The sequence below is a fragment of the Mauremys mutica genome, chromosome 11 (genome assembly GCF_020497125.1).
Source record: "Mauremys mutica isolate MM-2020 ecotype Southern chromosome 11, ASM2049712v1, whole genome shotgun sequence".
Taxonomy (NCBI): domain Eukaryota; kingdom Metazoa; phylum Chordata; order Testudines; family Geoemydidae; genus Mauremys; species Mauremys mutica.
Window position 1 is genome coordinate 25059491 of NC_059082.1, and position 22798 is coordinate 25082288.

Below are 22798 nucleotides of genomic sequence, written 5' to 3' on the forward strand. Positions count from 1 at the left end.
GGGAACCATGATGGCTGGAAGGAGGGGAGAGGAGAGTTGCTCCTACCCACTCTGTAGCAGCCAGCCTGATCTTGTGCACTGCAGCAAGAGCTCCTCCCTCTGGATCCCTCTCTCACCTCCACCTTCTTGTGTGTGGAAACAGAGTTCTGCTCTTGACTCCATGAGATGTTGTGGAGGCAGAAAACATTAGGGGGACAGAAATAGCCTTCTCCAATATTTCCATTGCAGTGGCGCTAGCCCCTTCCTGTCCCCTGATTTCGCCATCCCTGATATGTTCTACAGAGCCCTTTTACCTCCTTGCTGATCCAATGATAGAAGTTGACAGTATACCACCTTTTGCATAAGGTAGGAAGATAAATACTACGAATAGGATACTGGCACAAGCACTAGTTTGACTCACACAACTAACACATTAAATCTACAATAGGATAACCCTACTTTGAAAAAAGATATGCGATGAAATCCTGGCCCCAGTTAAGTCAATGGGCATTTTGCCACTGACTATAATGGGGCCAGGATTTGACTTTAGGCAATTACTTTTGAACTGAAAGCAAGTTACCCATGTAGTAGTTTTGGTATTGTGGTCAATAAAGAATGGTCTCCCATTTGGTGCATGTCGGACTTCCCAGCCTTTAGGGAGAAATCCTTGCTCTACTTCAGATTGTTGATTAGAAGACTGTTCTGATGAATCACTTGATGTTTGCGGTTGACGTCCTGTAGGAGCACTTTGGACAACTGATAGTTGACTTGTTTCTATTGTAGTCTATCATTATATTAGATAAGAAAAATAAAGTTATGTACATTTTGGACTGAACAGTAAGCCAGTGTAATGTAAACAATTCATGTTAAAGCTGAAAATAGCAAGGGCTTTTGGAGATGTGAACGGAGTGGTCCTAATATGTTTACTGTAAAGAGACACCTTCATACCCAGACAAATTAAATATAGTTACTCTGAGTTTTTCCATTATTTTTGTTATTCCAGAGAGTGTTCCTCAACCCTTATGTTACTCAAACATACTTGGTTAAAATAAGCTTCTCCCAAATAATTCTCTCCTGTTCCTAAACTCTCCATGTAATTCACTCAATACTCAATTCAATCTGATGACATAATCAAGTAATTGACTGATGTGATATCTACAGGAGTATGATCTCATTGCAGGCATGTCAAAATTAGATAAAAATGCCAATGGCACATTTAAACCCTCAAGTGAACATAGTGAATTCCTATTAAAATAAACTACTTTTGTTTCCCTGTTGTTCCCAGTGACAGAGTCCCTCTTACTCTCACAAGAGATGCAGTATTATCTCTGAAGCAGTATGTTTCCATATGACAATCAACACTGTAACAGAGTATTTACACTATTTCCAATGAGAAATTTAAGATATACAACGCCTTTGCTTAGAACAGAAAGAGTGTTGAAAGTGTACTCCAAATCTAGCTCCAAATGCAACTTTCTATGATCAGTTTACGTTTAATTGCTGTAGTTGTACTGAGGCTGACTCTTTTCAAGTTGTCACGAGGGGGAGCAGTGTACTCTAAATTGGTCTTTCATGTATCATGTTATGTAGACTGGGACTCCCTTCCCATTGGTAGGTAAGAAAGCTATTTTAAAACCTTGGAGATCAACATACTTCTTCCTATTGCAGTACCTGTATCTTTGATTGGTGGCGACTTTTTCATAAGGTTACTACTACACATTACACAGATTTGCTCAAACCAAGTATCAGCAAAACTGAGTGATTGAGACCTTAATCAGTGGCTAAGTTTACTGCAGTCTTAAAGGCCTTACAATACTAAGATGTTTCAGGGCATGATTACCTGGCCCATTTATACATCTTGTATTGCTTAATGCACGAGGTTCTATACATTAAAATGCATTTGATAAATGTGGACATTTACATAAAAATAACAGAATAGTTTGCAGTACAGTCAGATATTCAGATTCTCCATGTAAAAATTTAAGGCAATAAGAATTTCCTTAAAAAGTTCTTGAAGCAGGACTAGAGGAGAGTTGAGGAAAAAAGAGTTGTTCTGGAGTTTTGAAAAAAAGAACATGTGCAATACAGCAATAATAAAGTATCAGCGGGTAGCCATGTTAGTCTGGATCTGTAAAAGCAGCAAAGAGTCCTGTGGCACCTTATAGACTAACAGATGATTGGAGCATGAGTTTCATGGGTGAATACTCACTTCGTCGGATGCATGCATGTATTCACCCACGAAAGCTCATGCTCCAATACGTCTGTTAGTCTATAAGAACATAAGAAAGGCCGTACCGGGTCAGACCAAAGGTCCATCTAGCCCAGTATCTGTCTACTGACAGTGGCCAATGCCAGGTGCCCCAGAGGGAGTGAACCTAACAGGCAATGATCAAGTGATCTCTCTCCTGCCATCCATCTCCATCCTCTGACAAACAGAGGCTAGGGACACCATTCTTACCCATCCTGGCTAATAGCCATTTATGGACTTAGCCACCATGAAATTATCCAGTCCCCTTTTAAACATGCCACAGGACTCTCTGCAGCAATAATAAAGAGGACTGGTTTAACATATGAAAAATACCAGCCCCCTCCCCTCACATATTGACCACTAGTCTTTAACATGGTTTACATATTTCAGACTTTGGTTTCACTGAATGGGTCTCTAGACAAGTTCCATCATTGTGTAGTGTATTAAAAAAGATTATTTGATTTGTAGTAGCTATTCAGTATCTTTTCATTCCAGGATATATGAATGAAACAATGGAGAGAACTCAAAAATACCTGCACAACAGGTTTTACCCAGGTAGTCGTTCTGGAATTGTGATCTATATAATATGATCTTCCTTTTTCATCTTGCCTTTCTTCCCAACCTGGAGGTAATCCAGATGAAGTAGGGAGTAACTAAAATTAAAGAGGAAAATATTACTGTAGGAAATTACTGACTAGCAAATAAGCTTCATCCATCAGATTTCCCCAAATCAGAAGTTATACAGAGAAAGTTTTTAGTTGTTTAAATAGTGGGTAAAACACATTAAAGATGTTTAAATCCATATTGGATAACACGAAACCATAGAAGCCAACCACATCCTTTTCACTCAAAACAACCACTGAGTCAATGGAAAATATGTTTAAAAAAATCTCTTTTGGTTTGGCTGTTTTAGCCTAGAATTTATGGCTGTTAAGTTACTACGAATCTGCAATGGAGTATGGGAGCACAACGCAAAAATGCTAGAATTGTATTGTTGATAAAGCAAGATGATTTAACTTAAAAAAAAAAAAAAACAACAAAAAAACCAACCCTCACATCTACACGTTAAAATTCTTCCCTCCTCCAGGCTACCACCATACATTAAATCCATCATTAAACTAAAAATGTGAACTTGGAAGATGGAAGCCTTATGTTGGGACTCCAGTCTTGCAAGACCCACAAACTGATTTTGTCAGGATAGCTGCCAGAAGCTGAAGGCCACCTGCATTTCAATACTTTACCCATGGTAAAAAAATTCTTTCACAAGTAGTGAATTTTCAGATTCCTATGCTCTACAAAATCGTGTGGTTTTTGGAATATAACCTACCACAGGAAGTGCAGGCTGTTCCTCAACTCTGTATGTTTGCAGGCTACCTCTTCTGCTGGAATGGTTCTTGAAATTATGAAAGAGAACTGTAAATCACTTACGATTGTTGCTTTTTTGATGCTACCGAGCAATGCAACGATAATGCAACCAAGAAAATATTGAGTTTTCATTCAAGATGCCTCATTTTTTCAGCAAAACAATATTTAAAATATTGTAAGAGGTATTAACCATCTGCTCATGGAGTCTATTACTACTTGCACTTCTGTTTAGAACCTAGTGAAGCTAATGCCATTTGCAACAGACTATGAATTGATATACAGGCATTAAGATACTAGAATTGTTACCACTCAGTCACATTAAATATTTAATTTATAAAATACAGCTGAGCCTGAGGACACAGCTATTACAGAATTGCTATTGTGTCCTGTAACTAGACTCATGCTTCTGACATGTTAGGGATCCCAAAATTTACCACCAGACACCTATTGGGTAGAAGAGTAAAACTACTGTAAATAAACATTCATTAGCCCATTCATTTATAAGCCGACCGCCGAAAATGGATAGGTAAAAATAGCAAAAAACTGCATGACCCTTTCATAAGCCGACCCTATATTTCAGGGGTTGGAAAACTTTGGCTCCCAGCCCATCAGGGTAAGCCGCTGGGGGTTGGGACGTTTTGTTTAACTTGGAGCGTCTGCAGGCATGGAACCCTTCAGCTCCCTGGGGCCACAGTTTCCCATTCCCAGCCAATGGGAACTGCGGGAAGTGGCGCCACTTCACGCAGTTCCCATTGGCTTGGAACGGCGAACTGTGGCCACAGGGCGCTGAAGGGCTCCATGCCTGCAGACGCGCCAAGTAAACAAAACTACAATGTATTAGATCAGGGATGGGCAACCTTTGGCACGTGGCCCGCCAGCGGAAGCACCCTGGTGGGCCGGGCCGGTGTGTTTACCTGCTGCGTCCGCAGATTCAGCCGATCGCAGCTCCCACTGGCTGCAGTTCACTGCTCCAGGTCAATGGGGGCGGCAGGAAGCGGCGCAGGCCAAGAGATGTGCTGGCCGCCGCTTCCTTCCTTACCCTGGCGGGCCACGTGCCAAAAGCTGCCGATCCTTATATTTGATATTCAATTCACTGATTCCATACAGTTTAATATAATCAAATTTTGGTGTAGATCTGTTTATAAGCCAACCCCCCCTCTTTGATGAGTCACTTTTTTACCAAAAATATTCGGCTTATGAATGAGTATATACTGTACTAAGGAGGCAACGTGCAAGTCATCTAGTTTCTGAGTAACGTGATGGAATTCTAACAGTGATGTTAACTCTGGACCTTACTCAAGCATGTCATATTAGCATATATACTCCAGCTGCTGAAATTGAGCAGGCTTTGTTTCAACTCCCTTCAGAGGCTGATAACTACTGTGAAAGGATGGATCTTCCTTATTGTAGTCTTTTGGACACTGTAAAGAAAGAGCAAGGCTCTACTTTTATCTCTCTTTTTTGGGAGGGAGGGGTGCACAGGATATCTTCTGCACCTGACCTTTCCCTAAAAATAACTACCATCTGCCTCTTTTCCTGTTCAGACTTCCCAGGCAGCCACAGTATGAAGTGACAGTTTCACTGCTGTCTACAGGATTCTGAACTGCAGAAATTAAGGGCTTGTGTACATGGCAGGGTAATGTGTACTATGGGGGTGATTTCTAAAGCACGCTAATACGTTGCAGATTAATTGGTGTGCGTAAACCCCACTGGTGGCTCACTAAATATTCAAAGTATGTTAAAGCACATCAGCAGGATCTAATACAGACCAATTAATGCACAACATATTAGTGAACTTTAGAAATCACACCACTTAGTGCATGATACCCCACTGTGTAGACAAGCCCTACATTGAGTACAGTGTTAGCTAGTAAAGTAAAGAGCAGCAGCACTGGAAATGCCTGTCTACAGACTCACAGAAATACTATCAGTTTACAGTCAGTTCATATATGGAATGGAATCTTCACAATCAGAAGGGCTAGAGGTGTAAGTGAAAATTCTAAAACCCAAAAGTTCTGATGGCTTAGCACACCTTACCTCCCTGAGTAAGCTTCTTTTAATGGTATGGGGATTTTTCAAAATGCATCAGGTTACAACAAAGTTGTCTCCAATCCCTGACTTAGCCGTCTCAGTAATGTAAATTATTTCTCTCAAGTTTACCCCACACGAGAGGAAAATGCTATGGTATTGATATCTCCTCAAAAATGTACTGCTGTAAATTTAAGTACAGTTCTAGAAATGTCCTTGTGTAGTACTTTTTGGTCGTATTCTAGATAGCATGATAGCTAGAACAGAAGCTAGATTTGAGAACTCGGGTAATTCAATGCAGATACTGCTTTAGATCTCATGGAAAAAGTCTTGTTTTACAAAAACAAAGTGAGGAAAAATGAAAAAAACATTTTATTTGGCGAGTAGGTCTAGTATACCAAGATTATCCTTAAGCCTCTGCAAGAAATGAAGTTAAAAGACGGATGCTCTTGGTTTGAAATATGGATTCTAGCTCTGACAAAATAAAAAAAAATTATCTAAAGCTAATTAGGACTCGTATTCCCCTCTTAATTTAAGAGTTTCTCAGTACAGTAACTACAAGTGATATTACGTAATATTTGCTGTAAGAAATTTGGGTTAGAATTAGCTTTTGGGAAAATAATTTCAAGATTTACTATTCATGTTAAAACAATTGGAAAAATATTGCTATCTTACACTGCAGGAAGTTGATTGGCCAGTGGCTGGACTCCCAGAGGTAGTAAGTCTAGTATTCAATTCTTCTGCAAGGTGAGACTGCATATCAGAGCTGCTCTGTGGCAGTAGTGTTTGAAGATTCTGATTGCTGTACATAGTGGCCTCATCTTCAGTTATAACTTCCCAGCTCTTTTTTTCAGGGGGAAAAAAGAAAAAAAAAAAAAGGTATATTTTAGGTTACAAAACCTCTAATCAAATTTGACTACAGGAAAACACTGATTTGTATTTTAAACCCATACAGTTTTTACCTCAGGAGAATCTCTGTTGTCTAGATTTTCTGTTTCCTCTGTTATCTGTCGCCGATGGGTGAATGCATGCTGTGCCTCCAAATGAATATTACCATTGTCAACATCAGCTAGATTGTCCCTGCACAAAAGCAAGCAACAGTACAATAAACAGTACCAACAGTAAAGTTTGTAATAGACCAGACTAGCAACAAAAACATTGCTTATGGCCACTTTTGCCAATAGGAGTAGCAGCCAGGAGCTACAAAATGAACTTAAGTTCAGGAGAAAGCAGAAGAGTAGAGAAAAATAGGGAGCAGGAGTCGTCAAACAAAAGAACCGAATCGCAAAAGTATTTTAATAGTTCATGTGCTGGAAGGAGATTATGCAAACTACACGAGAAGGATTTCAGGTGGCTGCTGGTAAAGAGGAAGCAGTCTTAGAGGCATGAAAGGAATTTCTTCTCCATGCACAGTCATGATTAGTCTCTGCTGAGACTGCAAGTAGTTTCCATTATGTAGGAAATACGTATTGTCAATATTCGTCACTTTGGAAAATGGACTGAGTACTGTGCAAGCTGAATTGCTCACCAGCCAAAGTATAACTGTTTTTGGTCATTATAGTAGGTCTACACTGTAGATAAAAGGTGTTAAGTTGAGTTAGCTAACTTGCATTAGTTAGCTGGCTGAAACAGCAGTAAACGAAAACAGTTTAGCTAATCAGACTTAGGAACACACTTTTTATTTGAAATGTAGACATACAGAAAAAATTAAAATGAAGATCTCCACTACTAATTCCTGAGCTATTCATTCCCTGACTTGGATTATTGTACAGAATGATAAAAGTGAATTGCCAGTCACAGTAAAGTATACTTTGAATCTTAAAAGTCAGAGGACATACTGAGCAGTTGGTCTTTTCCATTGAGTTCGTCTAGATTCATGGTTGACATAGTAGGTCCTACCAAGGATATCTTGTCTTTCTTCCCAGCCTGGAGGTAGAGGAGGAGATTCCTGTTGCTGCTGGCAAGCAGCATCCGGTTGGTCCAATATAATCCAGCCAGGCTATGAGACACAAGGTTAATAACTAAGTAAAGATACTTAACATTCATTAATGTTAAACCTGTAAAAGGAGACATGTCCCAGTATATCAAGCCACTGTCCTCTGATTCAATACCTTATCAAAAATTCACATCTTCTGTGATAATTATGGAAAAATAAAGTATTAAGCTATCTTCACTCCTGGATTTTAAGTGCATCCCTTAGACATTTTACATTGGGAGTCTACAGGACATGGATTGATTTTAAAGTATTTTAAGATGACAATCAGCACTAACAAAATGTTAAGTGAGATGTTACAGTGGAACTGGATTGTACACCTCCCTACAAATTTCACACCATTTAGTTTTCCCCATGAAGTCCTTGATAATGTATTTTATTAGTTGTCTTTCAGTGTCAGCATGTACATATCATGGGCCTAGCCACTTTAAAATGTATTGCCACAAACTAAATTTAGACCTGTATGGATACAGAGAAGTGGAGGAGCAGTATCTGTTTTTATTATTTGTACTATTGTAGCATCTTACGCTTAATACTACTTAAGCTTAATATATAGACATTTGTTATTTTCTGGTTTGGGAATAGGAAAGACACTGAATGGATTTTAAAATCAAGGAGTTTTATATGCAAGGTTCCAGTCCATAAATCTGTAATAGGTATATCTGCTTAATATATGGGTTTTATAACAGAAACTGTCTTATCTATACATGCAGAAGTGGTGTTGTTGAAACAGCTGTTTAAAGTGTTCGGGAAAAGACCTTTACATCTAAATTGGATGTAATTACTAAATAATTAGAAAATAAAATAGCTAAAATAAGAAAACTCTCTTCCACTGGATAAAGTTCAAGTTTTTGTAACAGAGCAGATCATCATTATGACAACTGGTTAACAATATTACATAGGAAGATGGAAATACTGGAAAAGGTTATTCCCAAGCACTTATGGACACTAAAGGTAGAGGACAGCAAATATTTTTGCTTGTATCATCATCTGTTGACTTAGATTTTTACAACCGCTGTCTTTTTCCTGCATAATTACAGCTATATAAAGGCGAGAAGCAATTTTTAAAAAATAATGGGAATGCTTTAACATCACAATTAAACAAGAGATGGTACAGGAATTTTGGATCTCCTTCTGATGCCAAACTAACTGATTTATCAAATTTCTAGAAGGTGGCTTGCAGCTTCACCTTTTTTAAAAAAGATTTTTTTTTATGCCTAACAACTTTTATTAGCTAGAGTTACAAGAACAAATCAGACTATATGCTCTTCAGCACCCAACAGTTGTCTCACCTCCAGGTCTTCCACCTGTTCTGTGTTTTCTTCTTCAGACCCATTGTTTTTAGGTAAGTACGTCATTTTTAACCTTAGGTGACCTTTAACTCTTGACTTGTGACTGGAGAAGAGAAAAAATTGTTATTTTGCAATGATATTAAATAAAATCATTACCATTTTGTCACACTTGTGAAAGATACAAGATTATTTTGGTAACTTTCGGTCAGACTATGAATCCTATACAGAAAAAGCATGCAATTTGGTTTTAACAGTCTGAAAAAAAAATCTGTACTTTTTTGCTATCCAAGCAATGGTAATTGGCATCTACTGTGACAGTTGCTATTGGGATAACTTTCAAGATAAAATAGAAAGCTTTGAAATAATCTTGAAATTTTGTAACACACAAAAAGCTACCTAAAAGACCAAATATTTAATTAGGAAGCCTACTTAGTTCTGTTATCAAAAATCTCTACGGGGTGGATGTCTGAACACATCAAGTATCAGAGGGGTAGCCGTGTTAGTCTGGTATTCACCCACGAAAGCTTATGTTCCAATACATCTTGAATACATCACGTTTACCTGTTTATAATCCTGAAAGAGTGTAAGTTTCTTGGGGTGAGGAAGAGTAGTGCAACCAGAGAAACCAGTTACCAGATTTTCAAAGGTAAATAGGAATTTGCCAGCTCTCTCACTAAAAGTATGTGACAAAGATTCTTTTGTGAAAATTTAGTTGAAACAGTTTTATTACTTCAAGTGTTATGGTGAAATAATGTTACTGAAAATTTACAATTATAGACACAGGTTTAATCTGAAGTGCCAAGAAACTTACAACTTCATTTTCAAAGTAATAACTAATTAGCAACTAGTAGTGAAATATTTCTGCCTTTTTTGGTGGGGGGGAGGGAATAGGCCATAACATTTAAGTGAACTGAAAAAAGTCATTTTCATTTTGCTCTCATGAAAGTTTCCACAATGTGCAATGCAAACTGATCAAAAACTAATAGGTATACCACCACCACCGATAGCCAGTATTTGAACTACTGTTTAGCGTAGACCACACTGAAAAACTTATATTTAGAGGAACACTCAGTTCTGCATGCCTACTTTTCGCCTCAAAACCTTAAATTACCTTTTAGTATTTAGTGCTATGCTGCAGTAATACTAGGAATGTGAAAATAACATTTTTCATACCAATTTTATCTTTTTGCTTTTTAGAGAATTAGCTAACATGGTTTATTGATTGTTGAGGTCAATTTGAGCAGAGTTCTGAAAATGGTGTTAGTTAATTTGCCTACTGACTGGCTGGCTTTACAGTACTCCTAGATCTGTGGCATTGCCTTTCCATTGTAGAGCACTGTTAAACTCATGTCTTGGAGAGAGTATTGAGGTAGATTTGTGAACAACAATAGCAGCACTTGAGGGGATTTTACGAATACAGCAAGTGTGGATTTTTCATAGGTTTGCAAAAAAAGAAAAACATGTATGCCTTTCCTAACTCTGAAAGGGAAGTAACTTGGAGATGACATTCATTTATTCTTTTGCATTTGAAATACTACCCTTACTTCCTAGTTGGTTAAAAAGAAACGAAGATTCCACTACAGCACAAAGACTTTCTAGCTGTATTTTTAAACAGAAATCAATTGGGAAAAAGTTAACATCCATATTTCCTTAAAAAGTTTGTGTTTTTAGGCACATTGTCAGCAATAATTAAGCAATGTTCAATTTTCTGTAGCTTAAGTGTTTGCATGTAGAAAAGAAGATGAAAATCTGTAGTGTTTGGGTCAGGGATAGAATAACAAGGTTCACACTGTTTGTGTTTTTAAAATTCCTGGCTTCCCTAATACATGCTTATAGGACTAAATACTTTTCAAATGAAAAAAATAAATTATATTTTTAACTGCAGTCAAATGCAACTTACTTGGATTAAGCCACACACAAAAAAGAACATTGTTTCTAGATTAGAGGAGAATACAGTTGACAGCTAAAATGGTTCAAATATGGTATAATACTGGGTAGTGATTTTACGATGTAATGTATAACAGTTACTAGCCCCAGGAACTTGATCTCATATGCTGCTGAAAAAAAATGTTATAATTTAAAATTAGTCTTCAGAAATTTAAATAAGTGCCAACACTGATTTATTAATATACTGCTCTATTGAGGTGCTCAGATACTATGGTGACACATAAAAGTACATAGAGAAGCTACAGTTCATAGCAAGTTACAGTTTGCACAGGAAAGTTAATATTTTAATTTTTTTTTTTTTATATTTACTGACCTTCTTGGATGAAGAACAAAATCTTTAAAGGTGTATGGTCTCTCCATATTTGGATTTTCTGTCTAGAATGAAACAATGTTAGTTTGTCAAATCTAATTTGTAAAATCAAACATTTGCATCTTCAAAAATATTTTAAATCTATAAGCCTCTTTTCCCCCCCTCTTTTCTTCATGTAACCAAAAGATTTTAGTAGAATAAGATATTAATGTCTGACTCTCCCATATTGAAGAAAAAATACTCTGACCTTCCTCCCTCACAGTATAGTTTCTAATGCTTGGGGGAAGCGGGAGCAGGGGAAGTTTGAGGCAATTGTGTTTAGCCTGGAACAGAGGCGATTTCTTTATTTTCAAATACTCCACATTTAATATAAGCGTTACCATATTCTTCCCACTCAATATTTTTCAAATAAAAAAATATAGGTCAGATTTAATAATTGCATTCCAGCTCTAGTGCCAGAGAATCCACAAAACAGCAAACAAAACGTTATGAGTCCTTGCAAGTCTCTGGCTTCTCATGCACATAAGTGAATCTGACTCACAAGAAACCACAAGGCACATTACATATTCAGTGTAACTTATAGTAATGTAGAGGAGGTCACAGGTACACAGAGAATTTTTTTTTTAATTCTACCTTCTGCTAGATGCAAAAGGCCATCTTAAAAACATTATATCTATAGTTTACTCTTTAAAAATCACAACATGTAAGTCACAGCTGACACTTATTCTGTAGCCATTACAATAAATGTCTGATTTTACAGTGCTATGTGATAAGGAAAGTGTGAGAGACTTAACTTTGAATTTCTTGCCTGACACAAATGTTTACTAAGTGATAGGCTGTTCAAAATTTCTGGGGAGTAATTCCAAACTAGTTCAATCATAATTTTTAATCATTTGTATCTTATGCTTGGAGGAGGGGGGGGGCGGAAGAAGGGAATGTACACATGTACTGTATCTGTACTCCACTCAGTCAAAAATGATTTTACATAGAACTGTTCCAGCTTTAAAGGGGGAAAATAGTACCATATATCCAGGCATGTACTTTAAAAAAAGTCCCCGTCTATTGTGTATCCAAAAGGCTTCTGGGCTCCTTAGCAGATTTAGCATGAATGCTGCATGCACAAATAGATCCAGAAACTGATTTAGGACAATGTAAATAACACAATTAGAAGAAACAGATTTCTGGATTATATGCTAACTACTCAGGCTGACAAGTGCAAAACTTTATTAGCACTAATCGATCGCAGAATATGTATTGGGGGAGAATGTGAGTGAAATTGCTTATGTATTATTTTCATATTTTATAGTATATATCTATATCTATTTGCAATGCATTTATACATTACTTACCTGATAGATAAGGAGTATTTATGGTTATGTAAGTACTTAGTTATTTCAAACAAAGTCATTTCCAAAAATATAATGTCTCCTTGTTTAAAAGACTTGTAACAAGGAAATTGTTGCTCTTGCCATAAAATTTTATACTTTGATTTACAAGAGGTCAAAATACATAGTATAGGGATGCTTGCACTTCTATAACTTGAAATAGTAAACATAATTCAAAAGATCATGAAACAAATCTCAAAAGGAAAACATTTTTTGATCTCTAAATGCTAGGATTTTACTTTACCAAGCCTAGGATTTCAGGCAACATATAACATGTTGTTATGCCCAAATCTAATAGCGTGGATTCAAAGGATTTTCTGAATCTGGTATCTTCTGCACTGATGTTCTGAAAGAAAAGTGTTTCTCTCTTATACTTCAGATATTTAAGCTAAATTCAAATGCCTTTTATCTAATGGTAAGATCCTCAGATCCCTAATTTATACTGATAGATCTCAAAATCCTGAAATTTTAGAATTGCACTCAGCTTGAAGAGAGATCATTTTTACCCTAAAATCCTAAACACAATGCATATTTGTGTTTAAAATGTTTGCAGGATCAGAATGAAATCTGTAACACACATTTACAGAGCTCTAGACCCAGTCAAGTACTCCATTTAAGTTAAAAGAAAGAATTTTCTAAAAAGTTACAATATTCCTTGTAATATCTGCAATATATACATTACAGAATTGTGGGAATGCATGAAAATACAGAAGTTGACTAGAATCTGTTTTCCATGTCCAAACTGAGAAATGCAAAACATGTAAAGTAAATTAGCTGAAAATAACTTAACACGGGAAAGAACATCAAGGATTAAACAAAGTATCCCTTTCAAAGTTACTAATTGTATTTACTGTAGCACCTAGGTGCCCCTATCATGGACAAGAAAGCCATTGTGCTAGCTGCTGTACAAACAGAACAAAAGGACAACCCCTGCCTAACATAAAATAGGATTAAAAAAAAAAAAAAGTTGAAGTCACACTCCACATTGGGTTAAATTTGCACAAATGGATATCTAAACTGCATAGGCGAACTGGATAATTGCACAATCAAATAACAGTTTAAATGGCAAACTACATATATGAAAGCAGTTTAATTTCATGTATATTTATAAGTATATTTGAAAGTTTTTTATCTCAAGCGTAACAAATTATGGCAGACTTATCAATATGAAGATAATGTAACAGTATAACAGACAGCTCTATTATGCTGCACATGGAAATGATTTTCAGCTTTTAAAGACGTTACAGAGCAAAAGTAGTTCATTATGCTGGTAAGAGGAATTTCAGATGACTAAAACAAGAAATTGCAACTATTTGTTGCAATAAGATGACCAGAGGACTTTTCTAGTGCAGTAGTTCTTTGCAGTATGTAAGAAAAGTGTGATTAAATGCGATAATTTTTTTAATCACAATTTTTTTGAGTTAATCGCCTGAGATAACTGCGATTATCAACAGCCCTACTTTTTATGTACAAATCAGCAACTGCAGAAGTCAATGGGGCTTATTCTGAGTGCATCTGTATAACTCCAATTCATTTTTATGCAAGTTAAGTCTATGCATAAGTGATTTGAGGGCCAGATCCTCAATTCTATGACTATTATTTTGTCCTAAATCAGCATAGTTCCACTGAAGTCAGTGCAGCTACACTGGATTTACACTCACTGAAGACATAACCCTAAAACTTTAAGTTCTCCAATAGTAATGACGATCAGACTATACCGTGTTCTGTTATAATAAATTCCATTTTGCATTCTTCCTTTTGTCTATTCATTCTTCACTAGAGGAGCTGGCCAGCAGCTCCTCAAAAACAAAGGCCACCATGTCCTACACAGCATTGCAACTAGTATTCTGAACTCAGTTTTTCCAATAGCAAAGTGTCTTCTTTCTAACTGGAACTTGAGAGACAGGCTTGTGCATAGTTCTTGTTATCCCAAGAATACTTTCATCATATATTCTTTTGAGGGTAGTTTAGTACTACTGACATCAGTAACAGATCAGTTCTGTGTCCTGTATTCCAAAATACTCATCAAAATTAGAGCTAAGTCCATGCATCTACTTGTCTAAAGAATTTTAGAGCCAGTTAATTCTCACCTCCCATGGTTGTGGTATTGCATTTCATAGATGGGAAGATACACAGGATAAAGTGTCTAACAGCACAAAATTTGAGAATTCTTTTTACCTTCAAGGTGAACAGGAATGCACTATTGTATTTGCTATATGGAATGCATTCCTTTTATTCACAGGTAACATTTGAAGAACTAGATCTTGACCTAGTCTAGAAGGAGGGCTTTAGAACTGTAAACATGCTTTTAACTGGTCATTGTGGATCAGTCAACACGTGGTCGCTGAGAATCTTTTTTAAAAAGTGGTTCAGCAAAATTATTATATTTTCAGTGTGACTGGGACACAAGTGGGGATGGGAAAAAAGGGAAAATCATGAGAAAGAAAAGACTAGGAATGAAGCGGGAAAAGGAGCATAAGAAAGATTAAGTAAAGGCTAGGTTTATGCATTTTAAAATGTTTCTTTCCTAAGTGAAACCCAATTTAACCAGTCAACCTTTTCTTTGTTTGAATAAATTGGGAGTTGGGAGAGTCCCATCTCTTATCTTGAACCTGCAAAGACTCGAGGGCCTGCAGCATTTTGTAGCCCTCAATGTAATTTTGCCTTACTTAAAAAAAAAAGAAAAGAAAAAAAAAGGTAGTGCCATTGTTTCTCTTATTTGTATTTCTATAAATATTATAACAAAATTTTGACTATGCAGGCGTAGGTGGGCTAGGGATTCTCCTGCTGACTCTGATCACTTTGCAGTGTGGATTATTTATTGTCTTTAGATAGCACCCAATGGCTTCAGTTAGTGTTGGTGTCTCCTTGTATTTTGGTTTTATGTGTTTGTATAAGACAGTCCCTGACTCAAAGCTTATAATCAAATGAGTGTGTAACTGACATCCCTTAGTTAGTCAGAATGATAGCTGGCAAACGTTAATTCCAGTCTTTTATTTAAAAAAAAAAGTGTGGGTGAGCAAAGGAGTAGGAAAAGGAAGTACATGTGACATTGAAGAAGAGCAAAGCAAAGGCTGAAAATGGAGAACACAGAGTTACAGAGGAAGATGGGTGAGAAAAGGTCAAAACAGCTAATCAGCAAAGAATACACAGAGTCCAAACTGAAAGAAGAAGGGAAAAAAAGTCTGATATCACTTGTCTCCAGAGACCTGTGGGAATTGCTGTAGCCTCCACATTCCCATCAATGGGAATGTCTCCCCTTGAGATGGCACCACCTCAAACACTGTACTTCCTGCCCCATCCTATGTGGCTGGGATTACTGTGAAGCCTGGTGTCTTTTTACTAAGGCGTTCCCACTCTGGGAAGTTCAACACAGCTCGTCAAGGTAGGAAGAAGAACAACTGCTCTTGGCTGGGTTCTCTGTCTTAGGCCTGGTCTACACTAGGACTTTAAATCGAATTTAGCAGCGTTAATTCGAATTAACCGCTCAACCGTCCACACCAGGAAGCTGTTTAATTCGATCTAGAGGGCTCTTTAGTTCGAATTCGGAACTCCACCCCGACGAGGGGAGTAGCGCTAAATTCGACATGGCTATCTCGAATTAGGCTAGGTGTGGATGCAAATCGAACTTACTAGCTCCGGGAGCTATCCCACACTGCACCACTCTGTTGACGCTCTGGACAGCAGTCCGAGCTTGGATGCTCTGACCAGCCACACAGGAAAAGTCCCGGGAAAATTTGAATTCCTTTTCCTGTCTGGACAGTTAGAATCTCATTTCGTGGTTGGACATCGGGGCGAGCTCAGCAGCACCGGCAGCGATGCAGAGCTCTCCAGCAGAGGAGTTCATGTAATCTCTGAATAGAAAGAGGGACCCAGCATAGACTGACCGGGAACTCTTGGATCTGATCGGTGTGTGGGGCGAGGAGTCTGTGCTTTCGGAGCTGCGCTCCAAAAAACGGAATGCAAAGACCTACGAGAAGGTCTCCAAAGCCATGAGAGACAGAGGATACAGGCGGGATGCAACGCAGCGCCGCATGAAAATCAAGGACCCCAGACAAGGCTACCAAAAAATCAAACCGGCAAACGGACGCTACGGAGCCTGCCACCACTGCCCCACCAGCGACCATGGACTCTGACGATGGGACAGTGTCAACGGCCAGTTCCTCGGCGATGTTCGCGGATGGGGAAGATGAGGAAGGGTTTGTGGAGGACGAGGCAGGCGACAGCGCTTACAACGCTGGTTTCCCCGACAGCCAGGATCTCTTCATCACCGTCATAGAGATCCCCTACCAACCGTCCTCGGCTGTTAACCCGGATCCTGAATCAGGGGAAGGAGCAGTTGGTAAGTGCTTTAACCATGTAAACTTTTATTCTTAATATAACAGGAATCTGAAGTATGTGAAAAGGAGGTCTCTCTATATATGGGGATAGAACAGAAATCCTCCTGGGAGATCTCCACGAAGCTCTCATGGAGGTAATCGAAAAGCCTCCGCAGGAGGTTCCTGGGGAGAGCTGCCTTATTGGGTGCTTCGTGGTAGCACACTTTTCCGTGCGAGGCTTTCATGAGGTACTCCATGAGGTAGCTCCATCAGCCCCCACCCTTCATGTGTAAAGAAAAGATTCAATTGCCCCTGGACTAGCAGCAGGATGATGGGCTCCTCTCCTCCACACTCTTTAATGTCCTATCTGGACTATCATAGCAACTGGAGGCTGCCTTCCACTCATTTCTCACTAACAAGTCACTGTGTCTTATTCCTGCATTCTTTATTACTTCATCACACAAGTGGGGGGACAATGCTATGGTAGCCCAGGAAGGCTGGGGAAGAATGGAATGAACAGGTGGGGTTGTTGCAGGAGCACCCCCTGTGAATAGCATACAGCTCATAATCTATGCAGGATCTGACACAGAGCAGCTGTGCTCTCTGGCTCTCTGATACAGTGGTTCTGTAGTTCACTTGCCCATATTCTAGGCAGGAATGATTCTATTTTTAGATACCAAAAAGGAGGGATTGACTCAGGGAGTCATTCCCAATTTTGGCTTTTGCGCCCCTGGCTAAGAGCAGCCAGGGGCACTTATGACAGCAGCAAATGGTGCAGTGCAAAAGGACTGGTAACCATGCCCATCTTATTACCAATTTATGGTATGGTAGATGGTACAGTATGGCTGGTAACCATCTCTGCTGTCATGCAAAAGCAAAAGCATGCTGCTGTGTAGCGCTGCTGGACCGCCTCTGTCAGCGGCATCTAGTACACATACGGTGACAGGCACAAAAGGCAAAATAGGCTCCATGGTTTCCACGCTGTGGCGTCTGCCAGGGCAATCCAGGGAAAACGGGCTTGAAATGATTGTCTGCTGTAGCTTTCCCGGAGGAAGGGATGACTGACGACATTTACCCAGAACCACCCGCGAAAATGGTTTTTGCCCCATCAGGCACTGAGATCTCAACCCAGAATTCACAGAGACAGACTACACTGTGTTCATTCTTCGCAAAAATTTATCTTTGCAAGGAATTCACTCCCTTTTTCACATCACACAGCTTCGACTGTCTCCAGACCTGCCACAGCATCCCCCTCACAGAGGCTGGCAACGATTAGGCGGCGAAAGAAAAAGACAGGGGACGAGATGTTCGATGAAGTTATGGGGTGCTCCCAAGACGAGGCGGACCAGCAGAGCCAGTGGAGGGAGACCCTCTCTCTGTACCAGCGCTCACACAGTGAACAGGAGGAGAGGTGGCGTGAGGAAGACAAGCAGGTGACTCAAACGCTGCTTGGACTAATGAGGGAGCAAACGGACATGCTCCTGCGCCTTGTGCATGTTCTGCAGGACCTCCGGCAGGAGGACAGAGCCCCCCTGCAGTGTATCTGCAACCGCCCTCCCCCGCCACAAAGTCCCATACCCCCCTCACCCAAAATAACCAGAAGGAGGGGCGCCAGAGGCCGTGTAAACTGTCACTGCACCCCAGCAGAGTGCTCAAGTACCGAAAAGCTCATAGCCTAAATTTTGAGAAGTCCTTTCCTTCCCGCCTCACCCAAGCCCCCATCCCAGTTTCATCCCCTGTCTAGTTGATAATAAAAAATACTTTTCTGTTAATTACTTTTTCCGTCATGTTCTTTTAGAGGAGACTGTGTTTGAAGGGGGGGGAGGGGGTTGGTAATTTGACAGGACAATCACCTTTACCAGGGTACAGACATGGGGGCAGGATCAGCAGCAGGTCACACACACACTGCAGTCAGTACGCACCCTGGTCGGTATGGGAGGTGGTTTGCAGGTTCTGTGTGGGTGGGGGGATACGTGACTTTGTAGCGGGGGAGGGGGGTTACAGATCTCATGCAACGGTCCCTGTCCTGGACCACAGAGCCACACAGCAGAGGAATCTGTATCCGTCCTCCCCCGCCAAAAGGCCACATAGCCCCCGCACACAGAGTCTCAAAAAGGAGGGATGGCAGGCTCCGTTGAAACATCCAGTCCGGCACTGCAGACCGCTCTGGGAGCAGGAGCCTGTCATTCCTCGAGTTTACAGGCGGTCTTTACATCACCGCACACCCTACCCAGCACAGTCCATGTCCCAGTTTCAACCCTGTAACGCAAAGTCATCAATAAAGAAACCTTTGTAAAGTTACAGTGGAACATGTATTTTATTTTTAAACGTGTGTTGGAAGTTGGGGAAGCGGGGTGGGTGGGGTATGTAACTGCAGATGCTAGTCAACAGTCACTTGGTAAAGAAACAGGGGCAGGTTCAGCTTCTCTGTAAAGAAACTGAACAGTCACAGGTCACGCTGCTCACTGCGACTTCAAGAGTTCCTTGTCGCTGTGCAAGGCGCCTGCACAGAGCTTCACGAGCGAGGGCATTAGCGGGTAGGCTGGGTCCCCGACGATCACTGTAGGCATCTGCACATCCCTGAGACTTATTTTGTGGTCCGGGAAGAAACTACCTTCCTGCAGGCGTCTAAACAGACCAGAGTTCCTGAAAACACGCACGTCATGAACTTTGCCTGGCCACCCGACGTTGATGTTGGTAAAACGTCCCCCATGGTCCACCAGTGCTCGCAGCACCATTGAAAAGTAGCCTGATTTCTCAGCAGCTGACTGTGGAAGAGGTGGACGATAAGGTGCGAGGAGTTGACAACAGCCATAACTGCAGCGGGATCCGTGCTCAAAGTGCTGTGGCGCCCGCGCTGTCACTGAGCAGAAAAGTGCACAAACAGATTGCCCGCAGGCGCTTTAAGGGAAGGAGGGAGGGAGGGCGTGATTGACGGTTCAATGATGACAGTTACCCAAAACCACCCTCGACACATTTTTCCGCCCAGCAGGCATTGGGGGCTCTACCCAGCATTCCACTGGGCAGCGGGGAGTGCGGGAACTGTGGGATAGCTTCCCACAGTGCACCGCTTCCAAAGTCGACGCTGGCCCCGTTACTGTGGACTCAGACAGTCGAATTAGTGTATTTAGTGTGGATACACAAATTCGACTTCATAAGGTCGATTCCACAAATTCGAATTAAGTAGATTCGAAATAGTCTTGTAGTGTAGACGTACCCTTAGTTTTCCCACTTTAAAATGGCTGCTTCAAGATTTCTTTAGCAATTTGTCAAGTTTCCTGATCCTTGGATGAAGGCACTATACGCAAGTGGAAACATTAGTCATTTTAATTTATTTTCCTCCCATTCCCAATTTTGCTGCATAAGTTTCCTTAAAGCTGAAGGTTTTGCAAAAGGATGAAAAACTGCAGAATAAAAAATGTACACAACTAGATTACTTCAACTTTATTTCTTCTTACTGTGTCAGTTTTCTGTCTGTTTTCAGCAAAATTTTAAAAACATCTTTATTTTTAAATATTCTTTTAAGAGTAATCAGAAAGAAAGCCTTCTAAATTTCCTTTGTACCTTACATGAAGCTAGAATGAGAAACAACAACAACAACAAGAGTCAGTCTAATCTTTTGGGTATGAACATCAAACCTCAGTTTCTTCAGGAATAAAGAGTAAGAGAACTCATTTATTAGTAGAAGCCCATATGTAAGCATAACATTGTTTAGGTTGCATTATTTTAGTTCTGAGAAAGATCTGTGCCAAAAGATTAGAAGAGGCAGAATTTAATAAAAATCTATTGATGCTATATCTTTGTCCCAATAAATGATATATAATTGTGTATGCCAACAGAATTGCTTTATGTCATCTTAAATACAAACCGGTAATTGATGAAGAGGAACATCCACTTGACCTAGGAAGTCATCTCTTGTCTGGGGGAAAAAAAAATAAAAAATTACATCATGAAAAATGTTATGAAGTAATAAACCCATAAGATATTGTCTCTAGCTCATGGAAAGCCCTAATATTGCAATGCATTCTAAGAATTGGAAGTTATCCTATGTAATGTAGCTTGTTCACTACCCTCTCTTCCAATATGTCTCAAGCCTGACATCTTTTATCATATGTAACGGAAGCACTGATTTAAAGGACTCTTGGAAGTCAAGCCACTTCCCTGGTCACCCCCTCAATGAGTAAAAACTGATGGGCTATTAGTATACACATCAAAACACTTGAAACAATTACAGATGGGGCTGATAGCACAGCCTATTAAGGTTGCCTGATACTTTCAATTACAAGACCCTGTTTTCAGTTTCTTATAACTTTGCCAAATTTTAACTACATGGGCTGAAAGCTTACATTCCAGGTGTCTGCCTCAGGCATAAGTTTACTGGAAAATTTCAGCAAAAACAATTCAGCCATTTCTAAGAATGAGGTTAGGGAAAAATATGTTTTACCCATGTTAAGTTCTGGTGACCTTTTCTTTGAACAGCTTTGGAGCAAGGATTTGAAATTTGACACAAAGCCCACCCACTTCCAGAGATGTGCCTTTTGCCATCCCATGAAAATACATACAAATCTGACCGGGGTCGGGGGGGGGGGGGGGGGGGAACCCATTGGGTAAGCTCAGAGACTTTTTTTTTTTTTTTTTTTAAAGCAGCAAACAATTCATTCCTCAATGAGCATGCTCCATCCCTTACAGGTCCTAGTGCTAACCAGACAGCTCCTATAACATCCCCACACATGAAATGAGCGTACTCCCTCAATTTTATAGGGACGTTCCCAACATTTGTGTCTTTGTTTTATATAGGTGAGGCGCCTATTATCCCCCACTCAGTCCCCATTTTTCACATTTGCCATCTGGTCACCCTACCCTAGGGTCTCAGGTTGGGCACCCAGAAGATGAGGACCACAGTTAATAAGCACCTGTGAAGAGTTTGGTTCAAGTGATTTGCCAAGCACCACATAGGAACTCTGTGACAGAGGCAGGGATAGAATCCAATTCCCCAGGGCAGCATTCAACTGCCTTAACCATTAGACAGTGCTTTCTTTCTGTACTTTCTTTACACTGCGTCTACTTTTATTCTTAATTGAATGTTAGTCACGTACCCTCCCACTGAGAGCAAGTATCTATTGAACTCAAATATCCAATAAGCATGCTTCGATAACCTAGCCATGCTCAGCTATGAGAACACGTTGAATGATGCATGCTGATTCCTGAAGCAGAGCTAGTCACCAATGTACACAAACTATTTATGCTAGCCTCAAACCTCCCTCCCAAAATGGGAAGGCCAGGGCAGCTGTAACCCCAGACACCTGTTCATGACATCCTCCAACTGGGTGGAGAACTCACAACTTAAGCAATATATTTCATCTAGAACAAAAAAAAAAAAAGTAAGTTTACACAATTAGTCCTCAGCACAACTACTGAAGGATATGAAACAAAACTGTCCCATTCAACTAGCAATTATTTTCATATAAATGAACAATGAAGATTAATATGGGGCTTGCTTTCTGGTATTAATGCCTTTCCTGGAAATATAAATTGAGTATTTTCAATGTCATTTTAACACTGGTAAATCATCAAATCATAAGCAAAAGTGTCAACCTCATGAAGTAATTCAAATTCAGTCTTTAAGTTTGGAAAAAGTTCTGGCCTACATCACAAACTCCTGTTTAAGATACTTCCAAAAACAATGCAACCAGCTAAACCAACTGAAGTTAATAGCAGTTCTTTGATTTCTATAGGCTTTGGATCAGGCCATTAGAATCTTATTCTTTGATCTACAGAGCACCTAAAATATATTTTAATGTGATTAGAAGGTTCTCTAATAGAATGCATTAGTGTTCACAGCCGTCTGTATGCAACGTAGTACTTATGCCATGAAAAAAAAAAGTTACTCTTGCTGGGAAGAAATTTTCAAGAGAACACACTTAAGTTTTCC

General features: G+C 39.7%; 1 protein-coding gene across 2 annotated transcripts in view; it reads right to left on the reverse strand.

Moving 5' to 3' along the window:
• Positions 1-22798, reverse strand: part of NEDD4 (NEDD4 E3 ubiquitin protein ligase) — a 102739-nt gene that overhangs the window by 15861 nt on the left and 64080 nt on the right. Inside the window, exons 4-12 of one of the 2 annotated variants that reach the window (XM_044979694.1) lie at positions 20431-20441; positions 11166-11227; positions 8906-9008; positions 7459-7619; positions 6583-6700; positions 6296-6463; positions 3555-3620; positions 2761-2880; positions 560-763 (exon numbers count right to left, since the gene is read on the reverse strand). In XM_044979694.1, coding sequence (XP_044835629.1) covers positions 560-763; positions 2761-2880; positions 3555-3620; positions 6296-6463; positions 6583-6700; positions 7459-7619; positions 8906-9008; positions 11166-11227; positions 20431-20441 — 1013 coding nt within the window. Of the gene's footprint in view, positions 1-559; positions 764-2760; positions 2881-3554; positions 3621-6295; positions 6464-6582; positions 6701-7458; positions 7620-8905; positions 9009-11165; positions 11228-20430; positions 20442-20734; positions 20786-22798 lie in introns of both variants that reach the window. The other variant, XM_044979695.1, reaches the window with a different exon arrangement.